Genomic DNA, 12,523 nt, shown 5'->3' with positions numbered 1-12,523 from the left:
CTTTGCGTCTTTACTGAGAGTTTGAACTTCACAGAAGCAGGGAACCGATGATTTGAAATGAAATATTGCTTCACTGTTTGATCAGGTCCACCTTTGACCCAAAAGATTTTTGGTTTATTTATTTATTTAAAGTTTTCACCAAGCAAACATTGACCCAGACTACGCTAGTTAGCATGCTGGCTCGCATGCTAACTAGCGACCTAGCTGCTGCTGCGAGCGAGTGATGCGGCAAAAGTGATTGGTCAGAGTTACCTGCCCGTCCAGAGGAGCAGCAGCGGTGACATGGCGTTCTGCAGGCGTCAGGCAGGGAAGACTGAAGACCCATTGAACAGGTGAAGACGGCCAGAGAACGTCACGCCTTGTTTATTTCAATGGGAACCCGATGAGCCGACACACTTCTTAAGCTGAACCGAGTGAACCACGCAAAACGCGCAGTGAAACTTTCTCTCTTCAGCCCGAGTCACCTCCTTCCATTCATTTGAAAAAATATATTTTATAGATTAGTACAGTGTGGTGGTTCATATTTTCAGTGACAGCCGAATAAACATGAATTTTCTGATATATTTTACGTATCTTTTATGTTTTTAGGAGGAAAACGTTTTTGTAAACATGTGTTTTATTCTGTTTTAAAATGGGATTTTGTTGTTATTGCCCACGACTCGACATTATTGTCTCATGTTCTACCGATGTCTCTCAGAACATTCCACGCTGGATCGTTACAATCCCGCAGTACCTCCGTTTCACCACTAGCTGGCGGAGTCTCTTACCTGTGTTGATAGGACTCTTAACTTACCAGACAAAAAAATATATATATATATATTTCCATAAATATTCTATATTAAAGCTTCACCACCAGTGAGCCTCAGGGAACTGTACACTCTTTTTTTTATTGCCCTTCAGCAATAACATGTGACACACAACACCAAGGCTTAGCAGCACAAACAGTAGCAGTACATTTGGCGTTTAATGCAGAAACACTTTCGTGGCCAACAGAAGCAACAGCGCCGTGCAGCGGCGTAGGAGCGTCACTGCATGCCGCCCCCACTTCTCTCACCTGAGATCGACTCTTCACCACCTGATTGTCGGAAGTTTTATTTCTTTGGGAGGAAGATTCCCTTCTCGTGCAGAACTGTGACGTCAACGTTGCCATGACAACAGTAGCTCAGTGCGTTAACGCGGGGATTAACACAATATAACGGACATTCAACGACAGTGGTTATCGAGCGTGTAGCAATAATATGACCATCTGTTTTCTGACCGGTTCAACTCGTGTAGTTCCACCTGTCGACAGCAGGTGTCTCCCAAGAGCACATTCACAGAGCCCAACAGTCCGGTGACCGGAAGTAAGAGAAGTTGATAACATCACGTTAAGAAGAAGCTGCTGTAAAGAGGCGCTGAGAACTTTCCCTTCGCAGTTAAACACAGAGAAGCGACTTAGACATCTGAAGAGAAGAGAAGGCGCGTGTTAATATTTGGCTTAAAGTAACGGTGGCACGTGACAAAAACAACAGAAAAACATTTCCTCTGAAGTGTTCTGCATTAACACAACGACAAAACCCCTTTTAAAATAACAAAACAAACGGTTTTAAAGTATAAATTAAGTATTTTAACAGGAACACAGATTTTTTTGAAGCAGTAAACGCAAATGGGATAAACATTAAGCTCTTTCCAAATGTTTTTTTAATTTAAGTCTTTCAGGTGTAAGTGGCTACATACTTAATAAATATTGCTTTTATTTTCTTTGAATATCGAAAAATATTATGGCTCCTAATATGCAAAAACATTTTATTTTAAACAGAAAAAAGTGATTTTCATGAAATAAATAAAAAACATTTTTAACAAAAAAATAAATGTATCAGTTGGAAAGAGAGTGTTTTGCTTCATTTGTTATATTTTTACTGCATATTTTTTAAATAAAAAAAATAAAAATCATAGAAAAGCCCTTTTTTTTTTTTTTTTACTAACTCCACTATTCACTATGGACATGTGTCATTGTTAAATAATTATAAAATGAAGCTGTGTATAAAAAGTGACACTGAAGGAGTACACTGAAGATCGTAAGATAAACACTGTAACCAAAGGAAATGCAAAACACTTCAGCAGAATCGTTTCCTGTCTCACATGAACGCAGCAAAAGATCCCTGAACTTGGCAAGTCGGCCGTCGAAGGGAAGTTCAAACTCGCAGCCTCAGTACGGAAGCAGTCAACCAGAGGACAAAGTTCCTCTTGGTTCATCTGCAGCGGTGACTTATAAGGACACTCACAACAACGTGTTAAAAGCAGCCAAAACATTATGACCACCCATCTTTTCACCTATTTCTCTCAGGTGCCGACCACTGTGGCGGATCTCTCTCATAAAAACAGCCGCGATTAAACAGGTGGTCATAATGTTTTGGCCTTTTCATGTAGGAAGTAGCACTCAGATTGGGTAAGTAACAGTGGAGCGGGGGCGTTTAGAGGTCAGTGTAGGTGACGGGCGTGACGCCGTGGATCAGCAGTGTCGGGCCGAGCCCATTGGTGACGGCCTCCAGCTGACCCAGGTACTGCTGAGCAAGGCTGCTGTGAGCCGGAGGCCGCGGGAGGTACAGGAAGCAAACCGCCGCCTGGGAGCTATAAGCCATCAGCAGACTGTTGACCGCAGACAGGAAGTCCCCGGAGAGAACGCTTCCCTGCCCGCTGGCAGAGGGCGCCTCCTCTGGCTGAGAGTGGAACTGCACCACCGAGTCCCAGGGTACGATCTTGATCGACGCTCTGATCCTCAGCTTCTTCAGCAGCTCGCGGAACGTCTCCTCGTTCGTCACCCAGCCCTGGTCGCTGGACTCCGTCTCCACGTTGAGGAAGATCCTCATGCGCGCGTGGCGCCACTTGTTGGACATGTTGAGAACGCAGGCCATCTGCAGCAGGAAGAGGCTGCACACGTCCTCGTAGTCGCGACTGCCCGGCTGCAGCAGGTTCAGCGGCCACACGTCGATGGTCCGGTCCGAGCCGTCTCCCTTCTGGCTCTTGCCCTCCCCCTTCAGGTTGAAGAAGTATCGAGCCAGACAGACGTTCTTGTTCATCTTGACGGCGTCGGACAGGATCCCCACGTACTCCTCCGGGCAGAGCCAGCGCGGGCACTCGGCGTTTCGCACCGGAGGGAAGTGAGCCTGCAGCGACGGCAGGTCCACCCCGAAGTTGTACTCGCTCTCACCACCTTTGCCTTTTGACGTGTCGCAGAACTCCGAGTCCTGCAGGAAGTAGTCCTCAGGTGTGCAGCTGTCGTAGAACCCCAAGATGAGGGTGTTGGGCTTCATGCCCCCTGGTGGAGACACAGAGGTCGGTCAAGTCAATCTAAGCCAGTGACAAACCGTAGGAAGGTTTAAGAGACGTTCATGATGTTAGAGTTTGGAGAGTTAGAGTTCACACGCTTCAGACTTCCTCATACTAGCGCCTTCCTGTGACACGCTTCTGAGCTCACCGAGTCCAGTGATGCGCAGCAGATGTTGAGTTCCCTGCCTCACGGACGGAGACAGAGTCAAGTCCACGAAGGCCTTCACCCCCAGCTTGTCCACCAGACTCAGCCAGAAGTTGTACTGCTGCTGCACGGGATCTGAAGGCAGCGAGTCTGAAACACAAGGCAGAATTGAGTCAGAAGAACTCGACCAGGAGCTGGACAAGCCAGCGAGCAAGGCACTGAACAGACTCAAAACAGACTCAGACCCAAAAAATATTATGAATGATTCAACAAAGCAGCTACTTTCCAGCTCTCTTCACTTCAAATTTTTGCTGATGATGTCACAACAAAATTTGCAAGTCACTTTTAAGACATGTCAAACACCATCATTCCATGAAAACGGCGACTCTTTGTGTTTGGATTCTCCACCACCCTGCCGAGCGCCGGCCAGACGTTTCACAAGTTCACGTCATTGAGGCCTTTTTTTGTCCTAAATAAATGAAGCTCTTAAAAGGCTTTCAGAGGAAACCTGCCTCAATAATTCATCAGAAGCAGAAGTGAAATTGTTATTCCAACTCAGACCTTATCATAAAACACAGCTGCTGCACATCACCTGCCACTTCCTGTTCCAAAGTAAAGACGTCAACACAAACATATGCTCAACGCTGGGCCCAAAACATCCATGATTCACCTCGGAACAGGATGCGCAGGGCTGCCAACTTAAGAAACTTCAAAATAAAAGCGGTTTCCGACCAACTTCATATAAAACCTGCGGCTGATTCAGTGAACCATCTCAAAACGACGGTAGCTCGACAATACGATGCTACATTGTGGCTATATTCATCATTTATCGGATTGAAATTTGATATTTTAATTTGATCTAAACAATGCAGATGCACATCACACGAAATGATATATAAAAATACATGAACAAAAACTTGAAAAATCCATTCAAAATGTTATGCTGAGCTAACTTGACAACATATAGAGCTTCTACTTTGATGTTGTTCTGTGGCTTTAAAGAGTAAATGAAATCCTATTGTACGTTGAAATGTATGTAAATACATACATATTGTTGCCAGAAACATCAGCAAGAGAAAGAACATTGTGGCACGGTGGTCTGAGAGAGGCGTTTTTTTGCATGTGCCGCAGAGCTACAGCTGAAATGGTCTGGTGTTTCCTGGAGCGCAGGAGGAGACCAGCGTGATGAAGGACGGAATTATTACCCAGATCTCCCAGCTGCACGTGGCCCAGCACGTAGAGGCCGCCCTTCTTCAGCTGGTTGACGAACAGGATGAGCTGACAGGAGGAGCGAGGGTTCGCCACCATCAGCAGCACCTGCGGCCTCCAGAACTTCACGTGGTCTTTCCTCACGTCCAGCATCAACAGATACTTCCTGACCTGGAGCGCAGCAGGGACGGATAAGAACGCGGCACGGCTACATATGGGTCTCTCACATACACACATTTGGGTTTCTATCCTTGTGGGGAAATTGTGAGGTTTCTCATTGCCCTAACCCTTTCCTCAGCCTCTCTCCCTAAACCTAACCCTCCAAAACATATGGCTCACCTGAACCAGGACTCTGAACCAAACTGAAACCCAGTTATAATGACAGTTATTTTGAAGGCTTCATCCTCAAATTGAGGTTTGGACCTGTGGGGCCCAGCAAGAGGTCCCCTTGAGGGCATTAGGTCCCCACAAGGATAGTGCTTTGTCAAGAGTCGGTCCCCACAAAGTAGTGTAAACACACACACACACAGACCTGATGGAAGATGATGGCCTGGCTGATGTAGCCCCAGCTGCTGATGGGAGATCTGTAGTGGAGGAAGAGCAGCAGCAGCAGCAGGAGGGCGATGCTGCCGGAGGAGTACACCGGGTTGATGACAAACATCATGACCAGACAGCTCAGGATGCCCAGCAGACACGTGTGCCAGGAGAAGAACCGGAAGGTGGGCCTGTTACACACACACACACAGATGAGACAGGAAGCACATTTACAGGCCCATGAAACACAGCAGCAGCAGAGCAGATGTGACAGCCTGGTTTACAACCGACCTTTGGATCATCAAATATGTGTTTAACAACAACATCGGTGAAGACTAATCGAACATTTGGTCCTCACCAGTCACTGAAGTGTCATTTTAGCTGCTTGATATTCTGCATTATCAGTGTTCTTATAAAACTCCAAAATACGCAGTCACCTGATTATATATATATATATATATATATATATATATATATATATATATAGTCATGTAGCTTCCTGAAAAATAATTGACATTTTTTATTTATTATTCAATTGTTCAAGATTTTATAATTATTGTTGAACAGAAGCATACAAAAAAGTTGAATTTTTGATATCAAAATGTTTTTATACAATTATTTTGATATGCAAGGTTGGCTTGAAGGATTATTTATTGAGAGGTGAAACTGCAAAATTGGCAAATGTGAACAATAAACATACATATTCAAAAATAAATGCAATTAGTATTATATGTGTGTTGACCAAAAAATAATCACAAATATAACAATTACTGTTAAAATGAATTTAATTTAATAAGGTAGTAATAAGGAAGAAAAAAAATGTTTTTTCCTTATTCTGTTATAATTGATGAAGAAAGAGCTGAGCCAAAAGAGGTCTGAGCCTGAACTTGTAACGCAGGTAATGAAAAGATCGGATGCCACTCGTCTAAACAAACAACAAGAAGTTCCTGTTCCTGCACTTCATGGTACCAAATTCCTGTAAGTCAGCACGCTGAGCCACCCTTCATGACCTCATTGGCGCGAGTGAGGCAGCTACAACTGAAGAGTCTTCAGGGTTAAGGTGAAGAGGAAGAGACTAGTGATGAAGGAAGTTCACCTGAAGTTTGGTGCCGACGCCCACTCCAGAGCCAGGCAAGCCAGGTCCACGGCAGCGAAGGCCAGCAGGTAGAAGATGGTCACCAGACTGGCGATGGAGTTGAGCTGCCCTGCGAACACCACGCACTGACGCACCAACACACGAGTCACGTCTCTGGTCACAGAGGGAGTCAGAGCCATCCACTGCACGCACCTGAGCCAGAGCCCACGTGTAGATCACCGCCACCCAGGGGTTCCCAGACTCGGAAACCACCGCCGCCGGAGCGAGAGGCAGGCCGAACAGGTGGTCGAGGGCCAGAGCGTGCAGGATGCGGGACGCTCCGATCAGGGAGCACATGGCGGCCGACAGCGAGGCGCAGTAAATCCCGATGGTGACGAATGGCGGCCAGATGTTGATCTTCTGGAGGAAACCGTAGTCCTCAATGAGGAGCGTCCTGGAGGAGGAAGACAGCCCACTGAAACCATCTGTCAGGACCAGACTGCAAGGCGTGGGCTCGAGTTGGCCTTCAGGGGACACCCTGGACAGCCACGCTCACAGAGAATCTCAAATTGCATTGGTGTGCATTGCACTGACCGGCCGCAGGTGGCGCTGACCATGAGGAAGAGGAGAACGTAGACGGTGAAGGTGTAGACCACGGCCCCGATGGTGCCTCTGGGGATGGCGATGCTCGGGGCCTTCAGTTCTCCTGCAGACACAGGCGGCGCTGACTCAAATGTCTGTGGTCGACAACAACGCTGTCTGTCGAGTCTCCACCTGACATGTTGGCTCCTGCCATGATGCCCGTGCAGCTGGTGAACAGCACGGCGAACACAGAGGCGAAGGACATGACCGTGTCGGTGCTGTAGTCCAGGCTGTAATCAGCTGCAGAGGAGAAGCATCAATAGAAAGTTCTGGCTTGAGACGGCAGCTAGCGCCACGGCGCTCACCCCCGAGATTGTTCTTGAGCGTGGCCAAGCTGTAGCCGGTGTAGCTGACGTTGTACCGCTCCGTCTGGTTGCCAACTCCATGATGGAAGATGACGAAATCCAGAGGTTTGACGGCCACCGAGCTGATGAAGATGGACAGCAGAGACACCGTGACCAACAGCAGGATGGCGAAGGCGGTGCGGGAGTAGATGTGTGAGCCCACCAGACACACCAGCAGACACACCAGCAGCACCACAGAGGAGTACAGCACCGTGTACCAGTAGCCGTGGGGGAGCACTTTGATCCCCTCTGGCACGGAAAATTCTGAGGAGAGACCACCGCGAATCAGACGCTGCCGCCCGACCAGAGAGCCGAGGCGACCGTACCGGGATCTTGCCCGAACACGTCCAGGATGGCCTCCACCAGGCCCAGCACATACTCGCCACACGCGCACACTTTGGCCAGGTAGAACATCAGACCAATGCTTCCTCCAAACTCAGGACCGAGCGAGCGGCTGATCATGTCTGAGGACTCGACGTCAGGGAGGCATCATTGTTTACGTCACTGACACTTCTGGCTTGAACTATTGCAGTGCATTATGGGACGCTCTACATTAGGGATGGGTGATACGGACAAAAAAAATATCGCGATAAATGTATGTAAACTATAAATCCATGTTCATTCTCTTCCATGTGTTGGACACTACAGTCTCTCTTGAAACTGTTTTATGATGAAACTTGTTAGTGGAGTTTGTCTCCATCATGACTTGTTGATGTTTAGATATAATAGTGAACTAAGTGCAGAGATGAGAAACTCAATGTTTCAGGTCTCTGGCAGAAGCCGCTGGTGTCTGACAGGCTGCTCTGCCAGCTTTATTTAGGGGTTAAATGGAGCCGTCTGTCTCCTGTATCTCATGTCTCTGAACAGTTGACTTGAACTATGGAGCAGTCTGGACACATTTCCTAGATGCTACTGAAGAAACATTAGAAATCATGTCAAGAAATGATCACTGAGTCATATTCTATTCTCCAAATCACGATACAAACTGTTACACAAAGGACTCTTTGTGTCCTTGTGTGATGAAAAACCTTTTCACAATTCTCTCTCCTAAAATGCTTGATTTCCATGGCCTTATTGAAGATGTCACTCATACTTTGAGGCTTTAGAATTTGTTGATGGTCCCTAACTGATTGCTGCTCGTAGCATTAGTGCAGCCTGTGAGAGTGTGTCCGCGATCAGCTCATCCATCTCATCAAAGAAACAGGGATGCAGAGACTCAGAGTCGACCAGTGTCATGATCAAAGGTTCCCTAGATTAAAAATCACTTTCAAACTACCATGGTGAACCAAAGTCCACCACACTCTCCACAACTGTCACACGCCGGTGTCGGCTGTCAAACCGTCACGGTCTCGTCATGTTCACGTGTGCAGGTCCAATGCAGCGAGTGAGATGCGTGTTTATCAAATTTATCGTGAGATCCAGAATTGTTATCGAGGAGATTGTGTTTGGCGGGATATCGTGTATGATAAGTTACCGCCCATCCCTACATCTAACATCACCTCCCACATGACACGCCTGCAGATGACTTGGTTTTGTGGGAGTTCATCATGACCTAGATCCCCTTCCACCAAACCAGAATGTGGATCTCCTGTCTGATGTCACGTGACTAGGCATCACAGCAACCAGAAAACATAACATCTACCATAGAACTGGACACAATTATGGCGTTTTCTGGTGTTTTCAAAGGGGAAAAAATCATATCTGGATCAAGACCGCTGCCTGCGGAACTAAGTTTCCGTGTACAGCCCACACACATGAAGGGACGGACCAAGTGAGAGCTGGTGGATGTGAGTGATATTAGTTAATAACTGCATGATAAAAAGCCAGTATTTATACTGTCATCGGTGCAATAAATGGGTAGTTTCTCAGTTGACTCGCTTCTTGGCGACGTTCCGTTCCAAGTCACGTCGGGAGCGATGAATACAAATGAGTTTAGGGGACACTGTTCGGATTTTGCAGAATAAATTTCCCCCTAAAACGCAACTTGGATGTCTCTCCTTCTTGATGATGCGGCTGAAAAAAAAAACGAATCGGTTCTCGCCTTCCTCAGGTGGCTGTGGTCTCGCCGACAACTCGACTAAACATGACATGAAACCCTGGATGTTGATGGCTACTAAAGGCAGGAGCCTGAGAAGGATACAATAGGCCCCTCCGGCTTGGATGGCGCCATTGGTGGAGATGGCGCAGATGGACAGGATGGTCAGGGAGATGATGGTGTAGGCCACCACCACCATGAGCAGACCTTGCAGCAGTCCAGCGTGACCCACCACAAATCCTGCAGGAGTGGAGCATCAGCGACGGGTCAACAGGCCAGCGCAGGCAGAACTCACCCGTCCTGAGGAACAGCACGATGCTGAACATGGACAGCACGGTGGGCACCATCACCCCGAAGAAGGTGTTGAGCCTGCGGTGGTCTTTGGCGGGGGCTTCATTGCTGGACTCTGGACTGGCGTCAGGAACGGTGCAGCACGACACGGCACTGACGTTCAGGCCGCAGACCCCCGAGGTGATCAGCGGGGTGCGTTCACTGGACATGGCGGCTGACTTCCTGTGGAGAGACAGGACGCAGATGAGGAACAGGAAACCACATTGCTGTTCTCCTCAACTCTTCAGGACAGGTCGGCCCAAGGTGAAAGACCAAAGTGTACACATTTCTGGACGCAGTTCCTTCCATCACGACTATTCAGATGGTTCTGATGTTGATGGTTCTGAACCATCCTTGGTGCTGTGGAGCTGTGCTTAGTCCACCGTGGCGGCGAAGAACCTTGATACTTGATCCTATCCATTAAGTCCCAAGAAGAAAGCCAACGTTTGGTTCCTCTAAAGTCCCAACCTGAGATGGGCCGACCTCAGTCAGGCACCTGGGCAGGTGTTGAAACTCTCCACTGACCACAGTCAGACTTTACACCCTTCAACAAACCAGTTATGAGGTGGGTTGAATAACAGCGTAACAAGGAAAGTGTGTGAGGATCATGTGCGCCGCAGCACGTGCTCTGCTCAGAGCCACAGAAGCTAAGGACAGTTGCAACACAACACAGACAGTTAAACTGATGGGTTCACTGCTTGGTTTCAGCCACAGAAACAAAGGTTTGGAGAAGACATGAAAGCTGATTGATGAGGAGCCAGAAGGCGACTGAGGAGAAGGTGACCACTTCCCCAAAACAAACAGACTTGGCTGCATCATCAGCATGTGGTTCTCTGCTGACACGAGAATGATCAGGCGCCCGAGCCGTCCATCAACAGCGCCGCATGTAAGAGAACACAACAGTTCAGAGCCACCACAAATGGAACGTGGCTCTGTTCACAGACAAGGAAAAATGACTTTATTTAAGATTTTGAACGTCTCTCCGTGTTTGTGTCTAAGCACTCCGCTTTCCTCCCACTGTCCAAAAACATGCTAATGACTGTATACTGTGGACAGGTGAGTAGTTGTCTGTCCGGGTAGCAAGGGTGGACTCCAGAAGCTTTGTTTACAAGAATCAACTGGGGAAAACAAACGTCTCTCGCTTTCACTGCGTAGCAGCTACTTAAGTTCTTCCAATTAAACCATGCATGTGTGTAGAGAGAAGCAACTCCTCCAGCCAGAACATGGTGTCTGGATCCCTCCGCACTGTGAGCGAAAGAGTCATTCTTATAAATAAATATGTTTATTTATGAATGAAATTCATTGTTTTTAGGGCAGCAACGACTAGTCCACTACAGTCAACTACTACATTAGTCGCTGACTCGTTCATTCGTCGACTAACCGTGACGTTGCTGTATCTTTTTAACTTGTGCACGTCATGTGCCGACTCCTTGAAGTAGTTGGAAACTAGTTGACAATGAAAACAGTCCGTTATGACAGTAGTTATTACGACTAGTTTAGATCAAGTGGTGTTTACATAGCGACACTTGAACCAGATTCAGCGATAAACACATGATTTAGAGTCATGTGTTTCATGCATTGTGTTCATTATCGATCATATTTTTGGAGACCTTGGTGAGTGCTGTTCGTAACCCTCGCAACTGAGCCAAACCTTGAGAGCACCTGTTCCAAAACTCCACCCTGCAACATGGCAGGAAACACCGTCGAACCTGTCGCCCAAATCGTTTCCAGCACACACCTCATAACATAAAGACAAACATGGATAATGTCAACTGTAAATCCCCGGCATGTGACCCCCGCTGCTGGCTCATGTGAAAGCCAGTCACCTGACCCGGTCGGAACAATCCATCCTGTTGGTTGTTGATATTCCCTTTGTCTTCCATGAAGTCATGTCGTGTTTGCAGGACTTCTGAACCAACGGTGCTCACACCTCAGGTTGGTATTTGTCGTCAGCTGGTTCACAGTCACTCGTCTGTTCTCGCGTGCGGCTCAAACGACAAGGCTGCAGCGCAAACATTGATTTAAGAGATTTAGGGAGGCGACTTGTGATGGAGGCGTCATCGGAACATCACCAAAATCATACGGTTTCCCTCGCGTATTCACTCAAAATTAAATCAGATCTATGTTCCCGACACTGTTGAGAGTTCTTCGATGCAAAAGAGTAGTGTTTAGTATCTGCCCTTTAAAGTTACACGGCTTGTTCGACACTAAGTTGAATGACACGACAGACGAGTCGACAGAACAGAAACAAACTGAACTCAAAGGCGCTGACGGTCATGAGTTCCTGAACCACGATGAATGTTTGAGGCTAACTTGACGGATGTTTCAGGTTGGATTTCTGCTCCAGCCGACTCGGTGTTCTCGCTCGAAATTAACTGCACAAAATTGCTTGACTGCCGCTGTCGGGAGACAGCGATAGGAAGGGAGAGCGACAAAAGCGCGTGAACCACCATGGCAACACCATCCAGCCCATAAACTCATGAACTCCACAGCAACTCACCGGGGGACGAGCCACTTCCTGCTTCAGCGGCGGGGCGCGCGGGTGTCTTCGGCGGCTGACTCGGGCGGGAGTCCGGCGGTGGCTGCTCCGGAGGCGCAGAGGAGACGCCGCGAGAGGCCGGTGATCGGTACGGAGCTGCGCCAGGAAGTGGATGCTGAGGAACAAGCGCTGTCCAATAACAACACGGCGGCCATGGCCCGCCTCGGCCCCCCGTTTGTTTGCTTCAAAGAGTCACGGGAGAACACAGGCGACCATGTGACTGCGGGGGGGAGGGGCCAGCCTAATTACGCTTGGAATCAATTAACGTTTCAAAAGAAAAACGGTCACGTGGTCCGTCAGCAAGTCCAAGTGACGAGCTTATAGCCGGGCAGCAGCGTCTGTCCTCAAGTTGAACCACTGA

General features: G+C 48.0%; 1 protein-coding gene across 2 annotated transcripts; it reads right to left on the bottom strand.

Moving 5' to 3' along the window:
* Positions 1-1,873: 1,873 nt before the first annotated feature.
* Positions 1,874-12,493, bottom strand: slc12a9 (solute carrier family 12 member 9). Of its 2 annotated transcripts, XM_053847868.1 has the most exons (13): positions 12,124-12,493; positions 9,589-9,806; positions 9,399-9,533; positions 7,585-7,722; positions 7,220-7,522; positions 7,047-7,154; positions 6,867-6,978; positions 6,486-6,726; positions 6,294-6,418; positions 5,196-5,388; positions 4,660-4,834; positions 3,458-3,604; positions 1,874-3,298 (listed from the first exon to the last, which is right to left on the bottom strand). In XM_053847868.1, the coding sequence occupies exons 2-13, from the start codon at positions 9,791-9,793 to the stop codon at positions 2,454-2,456; spliced, it is 2,727 nt and encodes a 908-aa protein (XP_053703843.1). In that variant the 5' UTR covers positions 9,794-9,806; positions 12,124-12,493; the 3' UTR covers positions 1,874-2,453. The 2 variants fall into 2 exon arrangements, with proteins under 2 accessions (XP_053703843.1, XP_053703844.1); XM_053847869.1 differs by lacking the exons at positions 9,589-9,806; positions 12,124-12,493 and having other exon boundaries at positions 7,220-7,341; positions 7,422-7,522.
* Positions 12,494-12,523: the final 30 nt, after the last annotated feature.

The sequence above is a fragment of the Synchiropus splendidus genome, chromosome 17 (genome assembly GCF_027744825.2).
Source record: "Synchiropus splendidus isolate RoL2022-P1 chromosome 17, RoL_Sspl_1.0, whole genome shotgun sequence".
Classification (NCBI taxonomy): Eukaryota; Metazoa; Chordata; class Actinopteri; order Syngnathiformes; family Callionymidae; genus Synchiropus; species Synchiropus splendidus.
This window is presented reverse-complemented; position numbering and strand designations above follow the sequence as displayed.

What these genes read in the sequence shown, in the direction of transcription:
- slc12a9 (XM_053847868.1), bottom strand. Translation starts at nt 9,793, where the DNA reads ATGTCCAGTGAACGCACCCCGCTGATCACCTCGGGGGTCTGCGGCCTG. An exon ending in GCTCAAGAACAATCTCGGGG is followed by an intron (nt 7,155 to 7,219) that starts GTGAGCGCCGTG and finishes TCTCCTCTGCAG; the next exon opens with CTGATTACAGCCTGGACTAC. An exon ending in GTCAGCGCCACCTGCGGCCG is followed by an intron (nt 6,727 to 6,866) that starts GTCAGTGCAATG and finishes TTCCTCCTCCAG; the next exon opens with GACGCTCCTCATTGAGGACT.